General features: G+C 28.3%; 2 protein-coding genes across 4 annotated transcripts; both read left to right on the forward strand.

Moving 5' to 3' along the window:
- The first annotated feature begins 5,747 nt into the window (after nt 1-5,747).
- On the forward strand, nt 5,748-10,313 carry LOC145743464 (uncharacterized). Of its 2 annotated transcripts, none has more exons than XM_082561427.1 (7): nt 5,748-5,891; nt 7,339-7,432; nt 7,837-7,965; nt 8,433-8,530; nt 9,532-9,712; nt 9,919-10,021; nt 10,193-10,313. In XM_082561427.1, exons 1-6 carry the CDS (start codon nt 5,795-5,797, stop codon nt 10,004-10,006), a joined length of 687 nt encoding a protein of 228 aa, XP_082417553.1. In that variant the 5' UTR covers nt 5,748-5,794; the 3' UTR covers nt 10,007-10,021; nt 10,193-10,313. The 2 variants fall into 2 exon arrangements, with proteins under 2 accessions (XP_082417553.1, XP_082417552.1); XM_082561426.1 differs by having other exon boundaries at nt 9,919-10,002.
- A 617-nt stretch (nt 10,314-10,930) lies between these two features.
- LOC145741944 (uncharacterized) lies at nt 10,931-16,936 on the forward strand. Of its 2 annotated transcripts, XM_082559642.1 has the most exons (8): nt 10,931-12,577; nt 12,688-12,851; nt 13,150-13,273; nt 13,817-13,873; nt 14,152-14,238; nt 14,639-14,672; nt 14,894-15,061; nt 15,758-16,936. In XM_082559642.1, exons 1-8 carry the CDS (start codon nt 10,958-10,960, stop codon nt 16,018-16,020), a joined length of 2,517 nt encoding a protein of 838 aa, XP_082415768.1. In that variant the 5' UTR covers nt 10,931-10,957; the 3' UTR covers nt 16,021-16,936. The 2 variants fall into 2 exon arrangements, with proteins under 2 accessions (XP_082415768.1, XP_082415769.1); XM_082559643.1 differs by lacking the exon at nt 14,894-15,061.
- The last annotated feature ends 921 nt before the right edge of the window (nt 16,937-17,857 follow it).

Here is a 17,857-nt window from a genome sequence, read left to right on the forward strand (position 1 = left end):
TATATAATTTGTATTCTTTTATCATCCATTCTATTTACTAAGTTTTTTTTGTGATACTTATACTTAGTTTTATTGACCTGATACTTTATATATACAAGTATTGTATGATATTTAATACAATTAATCTATGATTCGACGGTTTTCGAGTACGCCTGCCAGCCTGCGTATGACGTGTTACGTTCATAACCTACCTTTGTCTTACTCTAAAAAGAAATATAACAGAGAATAAGCAAAACGTGCCGTGTTTATTTAGTAATGAATATATGGTATACCGCGTACAGATATGCTGAAACGATATGTTGTTCTATGTATACAAACTTGTAGTTAATGTATTGATCTAACCTCGTTCTAATTAAATTTCCCCTACGTCTTTTATTCTAAAATATTACGCCAATCCTATGTAAACCTCTATTATTGGTAATAAAAGGGTTTTATTAATAGCTACAACTACGGCAAGCTTGTATTTAGAAAAGTATAGGGTCATAACACGATGAATTGTGTGTATGCCTTGCGTATGACGTGGCATCTATAGGAAATTAGGTCATAATTTACGCAAAAATGATTATTATACTTAGATGTGATGTACAATGTGTGTTGACTTTAGTTAAATTACGAAGTTAAAGCTTGCATTTCTTTCTGTTGTTAAATTTTTTCTTGCTGATGCATCTTTATTTACTATTTAAAAAAAATTAGGATAACTTTGTAAGAATGTTGCAAAAACTTTTTTAATTATGGTTCGAAATCTTAGATTTCGAAACATATTGTTATTGTCATTATATTTATTATTATTATTATTATTATTATTATTATTATTATTATTATTATTATTATTATTTTTATTATTATTATTTTTATTCTTTCTAGTCCCATTTTCGAAAGAAGATATCTTTAGTTCCTTAGAATTTAAAAATCTGAAATTTTAGTATGTTGTTTATTATCAGATTATGTTTTCATTCTCCTATTTACAACATTTAATTATCACTAATTACTAATTAATAAGTGTTTATTTATTAAAATTTAAAATTTGTTATTTATTTTTTAAATCTTGGTCAATTGTATATCATGATATCAGTAACTCAAAAATGAATTAAAATTTTAATTTTTATCACTAATTACTAATTAAAGGGTGTTTCTTTATTAAAATTTAAAGGTTGTTATTAATTTTTCAAATCTTGGTCAATTGTATATCATGATATTAGTAACTCAAAACTGAATTAAAATTTTAATTTTTAATCACTAAATACTAATTATTAAGTGTTTGTTTATTTAAATTTAAAGGTTGTTGTTAATTTTTTAAATTTTTGTCAATTGTATATTATGATATTAATAACTCAAAAATAAATTAAAATTTTAATTTTTGACGCTAATTACTAATAAATAGGTGTTTGTTTATTTAAATTTAATAATTGTTATTAGGTTTTTAAATTTTGGTCAGTTATATGTTATAATATTTATAACTTGAAAATGAAATAAAAATTAATTCTTGTTTGTTTATTATATTTAAATGCTTGTTTGTTGATTAAAAGTTAAAGTCCGATATTAAGCATTAAAAATTTGGTATGATGTATTTTAAAATATAAGTAGTTAAAAAACATATTTGAAAAATAAGTTTCAATTGTTTATCATATTTAAATGCTTGTTTATTTAATTTAAATCAAAAATCAATTTTAGGAATTTAAAAATTGGTATAATCTATATCCTAATATAAACAACTTAAAACTGCGTTAAATATTAGTTTTTGTGTGTATAGTATATATAAATGCTTGTTTGTTTATTCGAAGATATGTAATATTCTTAGTTAATGTTTATGCATATCTTTTTTTATTTATAAAAATTCATGTTAAAAATAATCAAATAATTTCGAACCATATTTTATTTATCAAATAAATCTAGTTTTAATTTAAAGTTTTCTAAATTATTTTTAATTAAGTTTCAATAAAGCTTTAAATTAAAAAAAAATAATAACCAATTATTTTTGCATATTTAATTTAAAAACAAAAATTTAATAAGTATTTTTAACAGTCCTATATGTTTAAGCTTAAAGCCACTAATTACGAACAAAGTTAAACGATTGTAGGTGTTTTAATATATAAAAGTATTTTTGTACTATTCACCCTGTATTATTTATTTAAATTAATAAACTATTATTATAAAGCGTTTAAATTTTTTTTGCAGAGTTTTTGTTCAATTACAATATGGCAAAAGGTAAAAATGGAAGTCCCAGTCCCCTGTTCAGTTTAAACAAAACTTAATATTTAAATCTTATATCGCTGTTAACTCTGATTAAAACTTTATAAAATGTTCATAACGATTTAAAACCATATTTTATTTATTAAATAAATCTAGTTTTGTGTAGACTTTGACTGCCTTTTATTTATTTGGAAATTAAAAATAAATTCCGAATTTAAACCGAGCAAATTCCAAAGTATAATATTTTGTCAGGATTAACAATTATTGGATTTTAAAAAACGTTTTAAATTATTTAACAATCAAACCGTCAAAAATGTTACTTAAAAATGTCAAAACTTTATTGCCTGCTAAAAAAATATATTAATTTTTTTTGATTTACATTTTTAGATATAGGTTTTAGGGATCTTAAACTACTAATGGTGTAAGCTAATAATAATTTCCATTATTTTTGTTTATGTTCTCTTTGGTGTTTTTGGGGCTATTTTCTATGTTTTTTATTGTTTTGGCTATAAATAATATTTAGTTTAAATCGCAAGATAATGTTAAAAAGCATGTAATTCTTTTTTAATTAATTTTAATTATTTGAATACAAGTTTTAAAATTATCGCTAAAACAAATTAGCATTCGAACATTTAAAAAATAATTGCAAGATAAATATTTATCAAAGTTTTTTTTTTGATCTTTCTCTAATGATTTTAGGAGCTCTATATTTATCTTTATAAATATTTATTTTTTGAAATATTTCGGTAAGTTAAAAGCATGACAAATAAACATAATAATGTTAAATTAAATTTATCGGAAAAATTATCAATGTAAGATTGACAGTCTGTGAAATTTTTACATTGTTGTTTTGGAAAACAACTTATACGTAATAAGCTTTCAAAATTTCCATAGCCACGTGATTTCCGCAATTTTTTGCTTTAAGACTTACCCATTTGAAATAACCGGTGCAATCAACATGCAAAGGGGCTCGCATTATTTTTGCGTTTATTTTTGCAGGCCGTTTGACTTTTCACGACTTCGAGACAATTTCGCAACACTTCTCAAAATCTGTCATGAAAATCCTAGACTTATGCAACTTGACGACTTAAATGTAGCAAATTAGAAGAAGATGTATTGCTTATTTGTTGTTGTACAACTCTCGCGTAATTTTGATTCTCCATAATAACGAGCCATTCTCATTACTTTAAACGCGTTTTCACATGGCCTAAGCTAAATATTTACAAACGTTATTTGTTGCAAAATTAAGATGGGTGCAATTTCTCTCTATTACCCCAAATTTTCTCTCGCTGATGAGCGTACCAAATCGTATACAATTTTAAACATTGTTTATCGCAAGGAGTATGTATCATGTCAAATTAACGGAAAAATTTTGAGGTTCGTGCGAAACCCGGACGAAGACTAAAATTTTAACATCAGATTTCTAAACATAGAACTTCTAACCTTCAAACGACTTTATTGGCGTGACGATCAATTATTAGAACATAAAAAATCAGCCCCGGATTTATTATCTGTTTCTGAGATGTTCGGACAGTGTAACTTCCTTATCAATTGAAATAAAGGTGTGAAATAAAGTAGGTGGAAAATTGAGTTAATGTAAAATGGCGGGAAAAGGGTGTAATGCTTTTAACCGACAAGTTTTTTATGTCATTTTTAATTTGAAGCAGATCATTTTCTCTTTTCACACCTTGATTTTTTATGTAGCCGTGCCGACGATAAGCACCGATACACCATGCTTCATAAATCAATTTTCACTTAGAAAATATGTTCGATGACATATCAAAATAAAATAACTGTAAAATTTTATTAAAGCGTAACACAAGTTTTATGCGCCACAGGACATGTGCTTTTTGCAGTATGCAAATATGGTAAGAAAACTTTTATTTTTTCCTCAAAATGGCCGCGTGGTAATTCTTTATCTGAAATCACTCGTACATAATTAAAAATAGGTGCGGTTTAAAATTATGAGTAACCTTCGGAATTTTTTAGTGATGCGATAAACAAAATGTCATTTCTCGAGTCGGAGTGATATCACCACTGAGCACAAACTAATTAAGGGACCTTGATAGTGTTTGTGACCAAAATTCGGACAGGTTGCGTGCAAAAATTAGGCAATATTTTGCTCAAATGTTAAGTCTTGTTTATACATCAAAGATCGACATTAATTTTGACCTATATCGACGCCTGTCCCATAAAAATGCTATTTTATACAAGTTTTGTACTAAATTGACAACTGTGGTCGCGAAAGAGTTCGCTTGCTCCCGGGCAGTACGCACTTATTTATATAAACATAGCAGCCGTAACCCTCACATGCAAAACAAAATATTTTCAGTTCTCCGTATTCCTCGTAACATGTGATATAAGTTAATGGAAAAAGTATCACGCCCACATCTTACACGTTTCATGACACCATTACTTAAACGCGCTACTTAAAACTTTGCAGGCCTTTTAACGACCTTCGCTAAACTGATGGCTATCTTTTGCTGAGAGGTCGTTATTGTTACACAACAACCCGATAACAAATTTGATTTTCTTTCGTAAGTGTGTACGATTAATAGAAATACCTATAGAGTGTGATGCATATCAGTGTTGTGGGTTAAACTTAACCTAGGGCTGGTAAATTCGTTCAACCTACCAAGGAATAAGGTCAGAAGGGTATTCGCACTATGTTCTGTGCAAAGCACAAGAAACCGTGTATCTTTAGACTATGTTTAATGCAATAAAACCAATCAAATGGGATACCATGTTAGACTCGACCTTTTAATTTAATTGCTACCTATGTATTTGCTTGCCCATCAACATTGTTAATATGAGGACAAAGCGTTCGTGACTATCCTAATCCCTTTACTTGGTTGATTTGAAGGAGATTATAAAACGGCTAGACTGCCGTCCTTAAACCTTATTTTAAGCTATTGTTTGTTAACATTTGAGGTGCAACCTATCCAATCTGCAAAGCCATCTATAGTTGATCTGTGACAGTTTAGTTTTTTATGTTAAATCAACGTTTTAACGGTGTGCCGATCACATTGGCGATATCCGTTAATGACACATCATTTTTAACAGTTTGTAGTTCAAAATGTGTTGAACCCAAAACTTTGTAAAAAAAGTATTGCAATAAAAGACATTAACTACCAAATCTGAACAGATTTTATCGATATTGGCAAAAAATGCCCTTTTATCTATTTCAGGTACATTTTGAATTTTCTAACGCAACGTATGGTTTTCGTAAAACACGTAATCAAAAATTTGCGTTGCCGTTTTTAGGTTAGAAACACCACCGCAATTTAATAGAAACCTTAAACACAAATCGCGTTTTTCTTTTATCACGGGCAAAGGGTATATTAAGGCTCGTAGCTATAGCTGGAAGTTCACAAACGTAAGAGTGTGAAACGAAAATAGCACTTTCTTGTAAAAAATAAAGGAAGGATGATATTTTTATCGTATATTTTTTTGACATTCAAAATTGATAAATATTTGTGAATTATCAAGAAATGGTATTGATTAGAATATAGATTTCAAGGCTATGTTTTTATATATTTTTTTTTCTTTTTAGATTACTGTTTGAAAATTTGTTATATCTTGCCATAAATATCTAACTTCAAGAATGCATTGTTCTACTTTTTCCTGCATGTTCACAACGTTTCTGGTTGGAATTCTTCTGGCTTTATTTGACTCCGGACTCGCCAATTCAAGACAACTCGGTAATTTGTTTTAAAATCTTAACGAAATGTTTAGGTAAATGTTAACGTCCAAATTTAATTTGAGTTTAAATTTAAAAAAATTGTTAGCAAAATTAAGGTTTTAAAAATTAAAATTAACATTTAAATTTTTTGTTTTTTTTAATTACAAAAACTTAAATAAATTTTTATAGCAAAATTTTTAATTATTAAGTACCTTATTTGGGTAATATTTTTATCTCTTGTGTTTTTCCGCGATAATCCTATTAAAATAAAGCTAATAAAATGGCAAATACACGAAAATACCTTTATAATCGCATTAAATCGGTTTAAAAATTTTCTGAAAAATTTATTTACAAACTTACGGGTTTAATCTTATTTAGGTCAACACATTACTTTTACTTCGTGATAAAAATAACTTTTCACTTGTAAAGCACATGTTCGAATTTCAAGGATAATCTGCAAATACGAACGCCATGTAATTTCGCATTTCACGGATATCGATAAAAAACGATTATTCTTATAAAAATCGGATATCAAGTCGGTTGTGGTTAACAAAAAATTGACACGTTTTGTGATTTTTTATATAAAAACTTGACACGTTAAGTTCATAAAAAACAACACGTCGACAAAGAAAACGTTTTTTTGGTAAGACCCCACAAAATATTGGGTAAATTTCTGCTTGTTGTGTACACGTAAACAAAAACAGAGAGCAGGTGACAATTCGATATTAAATATCTTGTAAGGCTTAATCTCTTTCCGTATGCGTGTATATCCTATTGACGTATTTACTGGCCAGACATGCGATTTGACAGCAGATAATTATTCGAGCGTCGAAACTATTACGTTTTTTCTGCCCGCAAAGTATTTGGTTTGGTTTGATGAACCTTTCACCTTGTAGGGGAGAGTCTCGTAACCAGCTGAAAAAATTCAAAGCCAAAAGCTTGACATTTCGCCCGTATTCGTATAAAAAGATATAACTGACAACCACCAATTTGTTTTTTGATCAATAAAGATACAAATCAAGAGCTTGATATATAATAAATGTCATAGAAAACATGTCCAGGTTTTTTTGATCGAATTGGAATGTTGTTTGTTTCTAAACATCCCACATACAAACAAATGTTTTAAGTTTTGAGATTTTAATTAACACCTACACCAGCAACAAACAAATATTTTTCCGTAAACCTGTAAGCTGTATAATGGTAACTGTAATAACTATTATGGTAACATTTGCAACGTACAATTATGTCAATCAGCATTAAAAATGAATTACCTACTAAATATGTTTAGAGCCGCAAACTTACAAAAAATAGTCCGTTTACTGGTATTAAATACCATTTCAAAAAATTAAAAATGGCGCCGATGTAAAACATAAAACAGTATAGCGAATTTTTTACAAGCGACAATGCTGTGTTTAAGGATGTATTTATATTTTAAACAAATAGTTTTTATTTTTTTTTTAATTTAGATCCTGCTGTTTTCAAGAGATTGTCTTTCTTACAACTTCCAGATGTCGCTGCAGCGAATGCCTTCAACATTGACTTTACATATTCCACTTCTGAGTGAGTAGAACGTTTTAAGGTTCTTTAGATCTTTACTTACTTGTTGTTTTAAGCGATCGTATTAAGGACTTCTATTTGGAATCGCTCTCTTAAAAGTTAGAATTTCAAACGATTAAATATGATTGATTATGCTAATTTTTACAATAGAACGTTTAGCAAGTTCGATTATTTGTAATATCAGAATCTTGGCGGGTATAAAATAACATTTATATTGCCCATTACCGAAAAACAAAGGATTTTGGCATTGTACTATTTATAGCAAATATTCAATCATTCTTATGCCATAGGAGTCAGTCGACTATTTTTAAATTGCCAGTTTAACTGTCGTAGTTTTGACGTGGTTGAAAATTCTCATATAATAATTAAACCTTTAATAAACTTTCATTTTAAATTCTTTTTTTTAGAAATCAACTTATTGATGCCGTTTCTTATAACGCCACTTACAATCCTAACATTGATGCCCAGACTGTCAATCTTTCTATCCCATTAAGTGAAGTTAATTTGAAGGGAGCTTTCTATTCGACATTGAACATGTAAGTATACTACAATTTAACAGAAAAAGTTGCTATTAAATATATATTTAATTACTATATTTATGTTGCCCAACGAGTGTATTACATTATTTGCACGGTTTGTAAGTCGAATTGCTGACGATAGTTGAAAAGATTTTGTTTAGTAAGATTTGTAGCCATAACCTGGGGCATATTGACGATATTACCAAACTGATTTATTTGTTTCATTCACAGACTTATGGTTAAACCACGAAAAATATTATAACAGTATTATGTAAATTAACAATACATGCCATCGCAAATTTTTCCGTCGTGTAATTAATTGTATTTCATTTTAAAAAACGGTCACAATATTTCTCCTAAAGTTTTAATATAGATTGAAAGGGTTTCTTAACATTTTTGCTTTAAATATTTTTACTAAATTATATTTTTTAAGATTTAGGTAAATTATTTTTTTCAAGTTTTAATTATTTTTGTAAAATTTTTAGAGGATTTGATGGAAAAGTTCTCTCAAGCCAAAACAGCAGTGGAACCTACAACTTGCAATTGCGGGATGTTCATCTTTATTTTCTAGTCAAATTCGATTGTAAGCATTATAGTTTTATATTAATATAAATATTTTAATATAACTATGGCCTAAATTTCAAATTTTACGAATATAAACGCTACATTTAAATAAAAAGCTCTTAACAAGAAACTGTATGTATAAAATATTTGAGAAAACATGTTAATTGTTACATTACCAGTAATTGTTTAATGGCTCGTTTATTATCTTAAAAAAGGCCTTATTATCAGAATAAATATTTACCCTGTAACGAGTCCATAAAACGATTTTTGGTATAGATGACATTTTTCCAAGCTCACGAACGGAACACAATGTTTTTTATGAAGCTTTTTAATAAGCTCTTATCATTATAGTGACGTCACATCTCAAATCAAATGTTATCTTATCACAAATCATAACTTGCCATAAGAGCGGAATATCAAAGTGTAATTAGAGCATTGTAATAGTTTCTTGAGTATTTAATAGACAGCCAAATGCTCATCAACATAGCTTTGGGTTCACATATGCCCCTACTTTGTAAAGTATGTTGATGACTTGATAAAATTTATGTAATGTTTAGCTTTAGCCCGCGTGATTGTCGCATTACGTATAGCCTACGTATTATTTGTAATCTTATCTGAAATCAAGTGGCGGGACATGTCAATTTGTCGCAACAACGGTGCGATTTCATCAATTTCTCTGAACACAAAAGGATGGGATGGTTTTATAAACAAGAATCGCTTTGTGTTGATTGATTTTCTTATTACTTTGCAAAAAAATCTGGCGCATAGAATATACATTAATTACTTAAAATTCCATAAAAGACATTAGTACACCATTTCCTTTATTTGAACTTGATTGTTATCTGAGATTGGGTTACTTTCTTTGTCCGTTTTCTCTATCCAAACACAACTCTTCCTCTATCAAAACACAACATTAGTTGCTAAATACTTGCGTTTCTCTAAATTATACCAATTTTTAATTTTAAAGTTATTTTAATTTAATATTTTTATTAAGTTAATATAATAGTTATCTCTTTTTAGTTACCCTTCAAGGTGTTGAACTTTACCTGAACGTTTGTCAACCCGAATTTAAAGACCACGAACTAAAACTTCACCACACACCAATCAACTCTGATCTTATAACACAAGGTCTTATGCAACGCTTAACTATGTTAGCAGCCAAGGAAGAATACAAACAAATGTTTTGCAAAGCTTTGAGAAAGTAATATACAAAATTTAGGCCTTTTATATGTTGATTTGTAAATTTGTATTGACGATTTATAAACATATTTGATATAAATATCAATAAATGTCTAGCTTTAGAAAACAGACTTTTCAAAGTAAAGCAATTTTTGTTAATTAAGAATTGCATCTGGCATGATATAACATAACATGCAAATGGTTTTTTATCTTGTTGGTTTATTGCAGGGTTATCAGACCAAGAGCAGAAGACCAACCAAGTGCTGCTATACAAGCTGCGATTATACAAAGAATTCAGGAATCCTTTTACCCGTAAGAGCACATTCTTTAGGTATTATTAAACGGTATTTCGCAGCTTGGCCTGCACGCAATAAGCATATTTAATTGGAAATCCAATAAATTTGCTTTATGTGCAAATGTAAGTGCACAGCCTACGCTATTCTTAGGGTGAAATATGGTGTAATAGAAACTTACATTTAAATTTTTTTATGTTTTTTTACAGAAAATCCGGATAAGTCCAAAATGAGTATTCATTGTACAAAATAATTGTATTTTCATTTGTTATCTATAAAACGCCATTTTACTAGCTATTTTCTCTTTGTTCAATAAAAATGTATAATTGATTTTGTTGTTTTTATTTTGTTTAATTGATTAATACGGGATATGGTTAGATATATAGACACAATTTGCTTGACATATAAACTAATAATTACATTTTTGAGGATCAATGAAAAAAAAATATTGCAGTTACAACTTTACTAGTAACTGAAATGGTTACAACTCTAGTTCGTTAGGGCTAATTTTTGTAAAAGCTTTAACTGTTAAAATGCAACGTTAGATGACGATTTTTAAGTAGGTTTTTTGCCGTATAACCATCTGACCATGTGCAATCTTAGTTTTAAAGTTAAACCGACTGTCAGCCAAAATGTCCTTTACCTAACTGTACACACAGGACTCCGAAACTAGCGAAGAAATACCTTAATAGAGTAATATTGTATACACACTAACTAGCAGACTAGTAACTACTAATATTTATAAGTAAGACAATAAGCAATAAGGTGTTTTGTATTTGAAAAGCGTAGTTATAATCGTGCTTTTCTGGTTGTTGTATCGATTCTATTACAGGAAGTACGTTACCTTTTTATGTAAGCAATTACGTTAGTACTAGTATTTTAAAAATAATATTTTTTTGTTTTGCTTTTCTTTAAAGTATATATAATTTGTTTAATTTGCAGGGATTTGTCAGTAACATTTAATTATTCTAAGTATGTCTAATTTTATTCCCATTGTTTCTAATTCTCCTCCTCCATTTGCTGATTTCGAAGAAGACGAAGATGACTTTACTGACTTTACATCTGCCAACAACAAACCATGGCAGGAGGATTCAGATGGGGAAGAATTTGGAGAATTTTCCACTAACTGGAGTAATTTTTCTCAAAAAGCAGATGACAAAATTGCAAATGATGATAATTTTAATAAATCTTCCAAGTTAAAAAATAATTCTGTAAACGATTATACAACTTCTGATATACAACCTTCAAGCTTAAGTGATAAAGATAATTTATATTCTACAAACAATGGTTTTAAAGATACCTCTTTAGACGTTACAGAAACTGTCATTGAATCAAACAATTTTTTTGATAACAATGATATGAAAATAAATGGTTTTTCAGGTTATTCAACAGAACCAATTTCAAATAAAGATTCAGAAAACAAAGATATTAATTTATCAACTCAAAATAATAAAACTGTTACAAGTGATTTTGAAACACCTTTAACAAGTGAAGTTCCTTCAGATTTAAATACAGTTTCACCTAATAATATTAACGAATTAACAAATGAAAGCGATAAGAATTCAGATTTTACTGATAGTAACGATAAACAAAATTCACCTCCCATAAATTTTGTTGAAAGCGAATCCAACTCTGATACTATTAGTTTGGAAAACATTGAATCTAGAGCTCCACAACCTGAAGAGCAAAAAAATGAAATGTTATTAAATGAAGAAATATCTCAAGTTTTTGAGACAAATTCTGATATTGTTAAAGATAACTCATCAGTTGAGAGTTGGAGTGAGGCAACTGAACAAATTGAGGAAACTAATAATTTTTCAGAAACTGGTTCTTTGCAAATGCAAGAAAATTTACCAAACATGGACACTAACTTAGGTGAAATAAAGGTCTCGGGAAATAATTTACAGTCAGAACAATCAAACAATGTACAAGAAAGTGCCAAAAATAATTTATTAAAGGAAAGTGGGTCTGAGAATAACGATGATAATGATGTTCTTTCAGAAGCAGACACTTCTAGTTTAAAAAGCAATACAAGTGAAACGTTGAATAAAAGTAAAGAACCACCTATTGAATTAACTGTTGAAGAATCAGAAAAAACATTTACAAATACAATCGAACAAAGTGATGAATTTGCTGATTTTGCTGTTTTCGGTAATTTTGAAACTGACAATTCTTCACCATTTAATGAAAACCAGTTTCAAACTTTTAGCGAATCAAATCAAAATGTTTTTGAAACAGTTAATACCAGTAATACAACAAACAATTCTGATAAGGTGGATAATAAAACTTTTGAAAACAATGAGTTTGCAGATTTTAGCGCAGCCCCTACTTATTTGGATCCGTCATCTATAAATGCTTCTGAAAATGAAGACAATGACGAGTTTGAGGCTTTTCAAGATGCCAAGGAATTTCCAACAACAAGTTCTCAAAATAATTTAGATAATTTTGCGTCTTTTGACACAGGGCCTCCAAAAAATGACTTTTCTGAAGAAGATGATGATTTTGGTGACTTTGGAGATTTCGGTTCTTTTTCCAATGAAGCAAACTTTGTGGTTTCAGAAAAACCTGCTGTTGTTGGGAAGAAACTACCTTTGGTGATTATAAAATAATTGCCTTAACTGTTGAATAAGTTGTTTTTTGCTTTGATTGTATTTGTATTAATTTTTTTCTTATTTCTGATGTTCATTTTAAAATTTAATTGCAGGGTGAAAAAATGATAAAAGAAATTGAACTCTCGTTTTTCTATGAAAATTCAGACACTACAGATTCAAGTAAAGAAATATCTACTGTGTTGCAACATATTAAAAAGGAGATTTTAGAAATTTATGAATGTGAATCAACTACACAGAATCCTAAAAAAATTAATCGGTAAGTTAAGAAAAAACTTTTGGATTTGAAATTTAACTAATTTTTTAATCAAAAAATATTTTATTTAAAAACGGGTAATTGTATTTTATTATTGGAATCACTTGTACTAATGTTTCTTCAAAAAAAGATTGTGAAGTGCAAGAGAAAATTGGTAGGATCATAAAATAAGTCAGTTTATTTACAAACCGATGTACAAGTGATTTAAAAATTGTATATTTTAATAAAACTTATGCTATGATCTTTAACTAAACTCTTGTTTTATTTAAATGAAAAGATTTTTAAAATTATTTGTTTAAAGTCCAAGTAGGTTATGGAGTTCAATGGAGGATACAGACAACACAATCGCTCTGAAATTTCGCTGGAACAACTCACATCATAATCAACAACTTTTAAGTGCACTTGGGGCCAAGACTCAAAACATTGTAAGTGCTTAAATGTAATGGTAAATTTATATTCTATTGTGGAATAAGTTATAAAAACAATTTTAATTGTAAGCAGCATCTTTTTTATGTTTATCGTTTCTGCCCTTTACTTTATATTGTATAAACCATGGTTATACACTTGCTTGGTATACCATTTTGGTATTTTAAAGCACACTGTTATAAGTTTATATGCTTGTTAATTTATATTTTGGTTTTGCAAAATAATACAGATTTAACAATGATAATACAATGTTCACATTACACATTGTTTTAGTGACAAATAATAATTTAATATTTTGCGTTATATTTGATTTACACTTAGGTGCTTTGCATGGAATTGTTTGATTTCACTTTTTTTGCATGTTTATATGTGGAATATGGGATGGGGATTCGACTAACTTTTTATTAACCAAAACTCAAAAACTAATAAAAATATCAGCCTATATATATATATATATATATACCCCAAAAAACAACACATTATTTTTATTGTAAAATTATTAATTTAAATATTTAAATATGAATTTCTGATTCCCAAAATAGTATTTCAGTGAATCAAGCAAACCCTGCTATGTGCCAACCTACTTCTCGGCAGGGCTGGTAAGTACAGTTGTTTATGTTATTTGAAAATAAACAAAATATGTAATATTTGTTGTGGTTAACTGTATATTCTTTTGCAAAATATAAAGAAAATAAACTTTATATTTTGGTTTTATTTTCTTATGTTTTAAATATATGGGCTATTTAATATATACACTTCACAACATTAAAAATTGAATATATATTTTTTACTTTCTAATTAGCTTAATATAACACATAGGTGTTTACTAAACTGCGCCTATTTTTTAAAAGTGCTTAACATTCTTATTGCTTTGCAGAGGATGTCAGATTCTGGTATAATGCAACCGATGTCGGCGGCTGATATTATGACGACGGTCTCTCCTGTGGACAAATCTGCGCCCACAGTAAGCTTACTATAATTTTAAATATTGTACAGCTTAATTTTAAAATAGGCCTACCAGTTTTGCAGATTTTTGATTAAATATCCTAGTTGTTACAATTTTATTTAAAAAAACTAGTTGATTGTTCATCTTATGCATCCTATTTAAATAGTCTTCATAGGGTCTCAAATGCAACTCTTAACTAATATCTGCCTATGAATATTTAACCTTGCACCGCAAATGGCAATATTTTTGTTTTTAAGCTGTTTACCATTCTTATTAATATTTATAAATATATAGACTTTTTTTGTTTGTTTTGTTATTGCCACTAATATGTATTATATATAAATAGCAATTAGCAAACAAAATGTTCTGTTTTATCTCATAAACTTATACTAAAGTTATCTGTTTTTTTTATTTCTAGCAAATTCCTGATCAACAGTGGTCTTCAGAAAGTGGTTAGTCTTTAATCCTATCAATAACAAGTTACTTGTTATTTATAGTTTAGAGTAATGATATTGGAATCACAAATTAATTTAATTTGATTGCTTTCATCAAACTACATGTATAGAATGGGAAAAACAAAACAAACTTTGTGTTTTCTATTAATTTATAAATAATTAAATTTAATTTTTAGTACTGAAGTTTGGCATTAATTTAGATTTGCATGCTTTTGTAGATAGTAGTACTACCATAGATGTTGAAATTCACAAGTCTGCTAGCAACAGTAGTAATGGTAATAATGAGGGTGATGTAGTGGCTATCGAAAACAAGGCCAGTGTGCTTGATTTTAGTGGTGTAGACCTTGCAATGTTGAGTTATTCTTCATCACCTGTACCTCAGGAAGGTAATTGGTATTTAAATTTTGCATGTAAGCATGAGTTTGCTTCACATTACAGACTGCGATTAAAATCTGAAATGATTGAAAATTGATGACGGGTTAACTTTTTAAATCAGTGCTTGGCTAATAGCAATTTATTGCATATTTTTACAAATTTTTCACTTTATTTATGTTATATTTAAGATACAAATTATCAAAAACACATGCTTTCATTTAAAATTACTTCTTATTACAGATGGTTTTGATGTACAAACTTGCATAGGAAAATAACTGTATAGGGATATATTTTCAATTTTCAAAATAAATTTGACTAAGTTAACCTGTCCCATTTTTACACTATGCACCATATAGCACTAACACTTTTGCCTTCCTGTGTGTTAGTTATTTAATTAGTCATGTTTAAATGCGTAATGTTTACGAGTTTTATCCATATGTTACACTTTACTGCTACTTACTATGTTAAAAATGCCTAGTAGATTAAAATCCCATATAGAAATAAACATAACATGTAAATAACATTCTTTCATATTTCTGTATACCTGTTTATGTAAGTTAGGAATGCTTTTAAACTAATAAATGATAACCACATTAGTAATAATTTTACAATTACGCTTTTTACAACTTATCTCTTTTTTTTAAATATTGCATAAGTTAAACCCAATTTTTAATTTAAAAAAATTTTTTTTTTTTTATTCACTCCAGCGCAAGACAAACTCGATCCAGAGTTACTGGAGCTCACTATGAACATTACTCCGGATCCTGTCATCCAGAACAAGAAGACTGATCCTCTCTCGAAGATCCTTGCAACTCTTAAGAACTCCTCTATATCCAAGAAGAAGGCTGAAGAAGAGGATGCAGATCTAAGCGAAGAGGCTAAAGCATCTTTAAAAAAACTACCGGACTTATCTTACATGAGTTCTTCAATTTTAATGTTTCCTATCGGTCGTCAGACTTCACCAAACTAACCATTTTTTATTGGGCGGAAAATTGAATTTTTAATGAAACTACGAAAATTCTGAAATAAAAAGGGGTTTTATAAAAAGAAGAGTGGTTAGGAATATTATTAAAGTTTATTTAAAATCTTTTGTAACTTTGGAGACGATTATCAATTCTGTTTATTAACCTATTTGCCTGCTAGCCTTGTATACTATTTATCTATTTTTTCATTCTTATCAGAAGTTGACTAAAACAAATTGGTTAATAATGTCGGGGTACGTTTCTGGATTAATCCCATTTTCGGTAACAGTTTTATGCACTTATCACAAACTCGAAACTTTCGCGTATATCTCTAGACAGCCACACTGTAGTTCTTACTTTTTTGTTAGTTGTTAGTTATATCTTTATATGCGAATTATTTGCGTTTATTTTATGTGGTAGTTTTGGTGGCTTGGTCTCCTATGCTTTTGGTCTCAATTTATATATAGTTTTAAAATATATAATACTTGTAATATATATTTTTCGTAAAGGACAGTAGATGTGAAATGTTATATAATTCTTAGATATGTTATTTAAATTAATTTTTATGTCAAAAATTATATTTTAAAGTTTGTTTAACTCAGCCTTTAATGGGAACAATGTTTCTTAGCCCGTCTAAAATCTTTTGAACTTATTTTATATTTCTGTTTTTATATTATTGCTCTGTTATTAACAGTTTTATCTTTAACTAAATGCTATATTACGTTTGCTACCATATTATATCCTATTTAAAATGTTATTTCGTTTAATATAAATATTTGCAATGTGTGACAAACGCGATAAACTAGAAAAAAAATAAAATTCTAGCTTTTATTTAGGAATATTAGTTTAATGTGTTTTTTTTATGTTTTTACTGTTTTATTAAATATAGTTTAATTATTTGAGCCTGGAAATTTAATTAAATTTCACTTTTGAATTTTTTTATAGAAAAAGGTAAAGAAATGATGTTCTTATAATTGCCTACAAGTGTCTTCCAATTTATTTTAATAATGTTTTCATATATAATTAAAGATAGTTGATTGTATATTGGTTTGCACAAATTGTTGGTTTGTAATTTCATTTAACTATTTTTAATAAAAATTCGTTTATATTGAAATGGACAATTCTCATTTGTTCTGTAGTTTGTTGATTTCAACATTTGATCTGCTTGGGTTTAAAACGGATGAAGTTTCAAACTGGTAAAAACTACATAAATCAGATTTATTCTCATTACTTTTAATTTGTTTTTTTTTTAGTGAAATGGTTAAATTAAAAACTAGTCAAGAATGTGTTGATATGCAAAAGTACTCAATAAACAATAATTTTTCTTCTAAAATGATGTAAAATAAGTATGCCTACGCAGCTGTTTATTTCTATATAAACGCTCTTAATCATATTTTTAAAGTTTAAAAATTGTTATCTTACAAACTCTGTTTATCTTAATTACTTTGACATACACATGTTGTTACGGAGAAGGTAAAATTGAAAGTTTTTAGATGTACCTGCGGTTATTTTTTGACAAAACGAAAACGAATTTTAATTAAAAGGTTGTTAAACCTGACTAAGAAGTTATCTTCGTCGTGTTTATTTTGTCATCTGCAAAGGTTCTATTTTAATGTCAGTATTTCGTTTGTATATTTAAAGGTAAAAAGGTTAAAAGATTTTTTTTTGTTTAAAGACGATGCATATGTAGGAAAAGCACTTAGCATCGCAATCAATTACGCTGCAAAGGCTTTCCTAGCCTCAAAACAGCTGTGATGCTGGTTCACAAAGAACGGCAAGAAATGGCCAAAATCACCTGCATTGACAGCCGTGATGTAATTTCCGTCGCAAAACTGGGGGTATCAA

The sequence above is a fragment of the Corella eumyota genome, chromosome 2 (assembly GCF_963082875.1).
Source record: "Corella eumyota chromosome 2, kaCorEumy4.1, whole genome shotgun sequence".
Lineage (NCBI taxonomy): Eukaryota > Metazoa > Chordata > Ascidiacea > Phlebobranchia > Corellidae > Corella > Corella eumyota.

Bases quoted from the DNA above. Each gene is read 5' to 3' on its own strand.
- LOC145741944 (XM_082559642.1), top strand. From the start codon at position 10,958: ATGTCTAATTTTATTCCCATTGTTTCTAATTCTCCTCCTCCATTTGCT. The intron at 13,274-13,816 runs GTAAGTGCTTAA...TTCCCAAAATAG, and splicing joins GGGCCAAGACTCAAAACATT to TATTTCAGTGAATCAAGCAA. The intron at 14,239-14,638 runs GTAAGCTTACTA...TTTTATTTCTAG, and splicing joins TGGACAAATCTGCGCCCACA to CAAATTCCTGATCAACAGTG.
- LOC145743464 (XM_082561426.1), top strand. From the start codon at position 5,795: ATGCATTGTTCTACTTTTTCCTGCATGTTCACAACGTTTCTGGTTGGA. The intron at 5,892-7,338 runs GTAATTTGTTTT...TTTTTAATTTAG, and splicing joins CGCCAATTCAAGACAACTCG to ATCCTGCTGTTTTCAAGAGA. The intron at 9,713-9,918 runs GTAATATACAAA...GGTTTATTGCAG, and splicing joins TTTTGCAAAGCTTTGAGAAA to GGTTATCAGACCAAGAGCAG.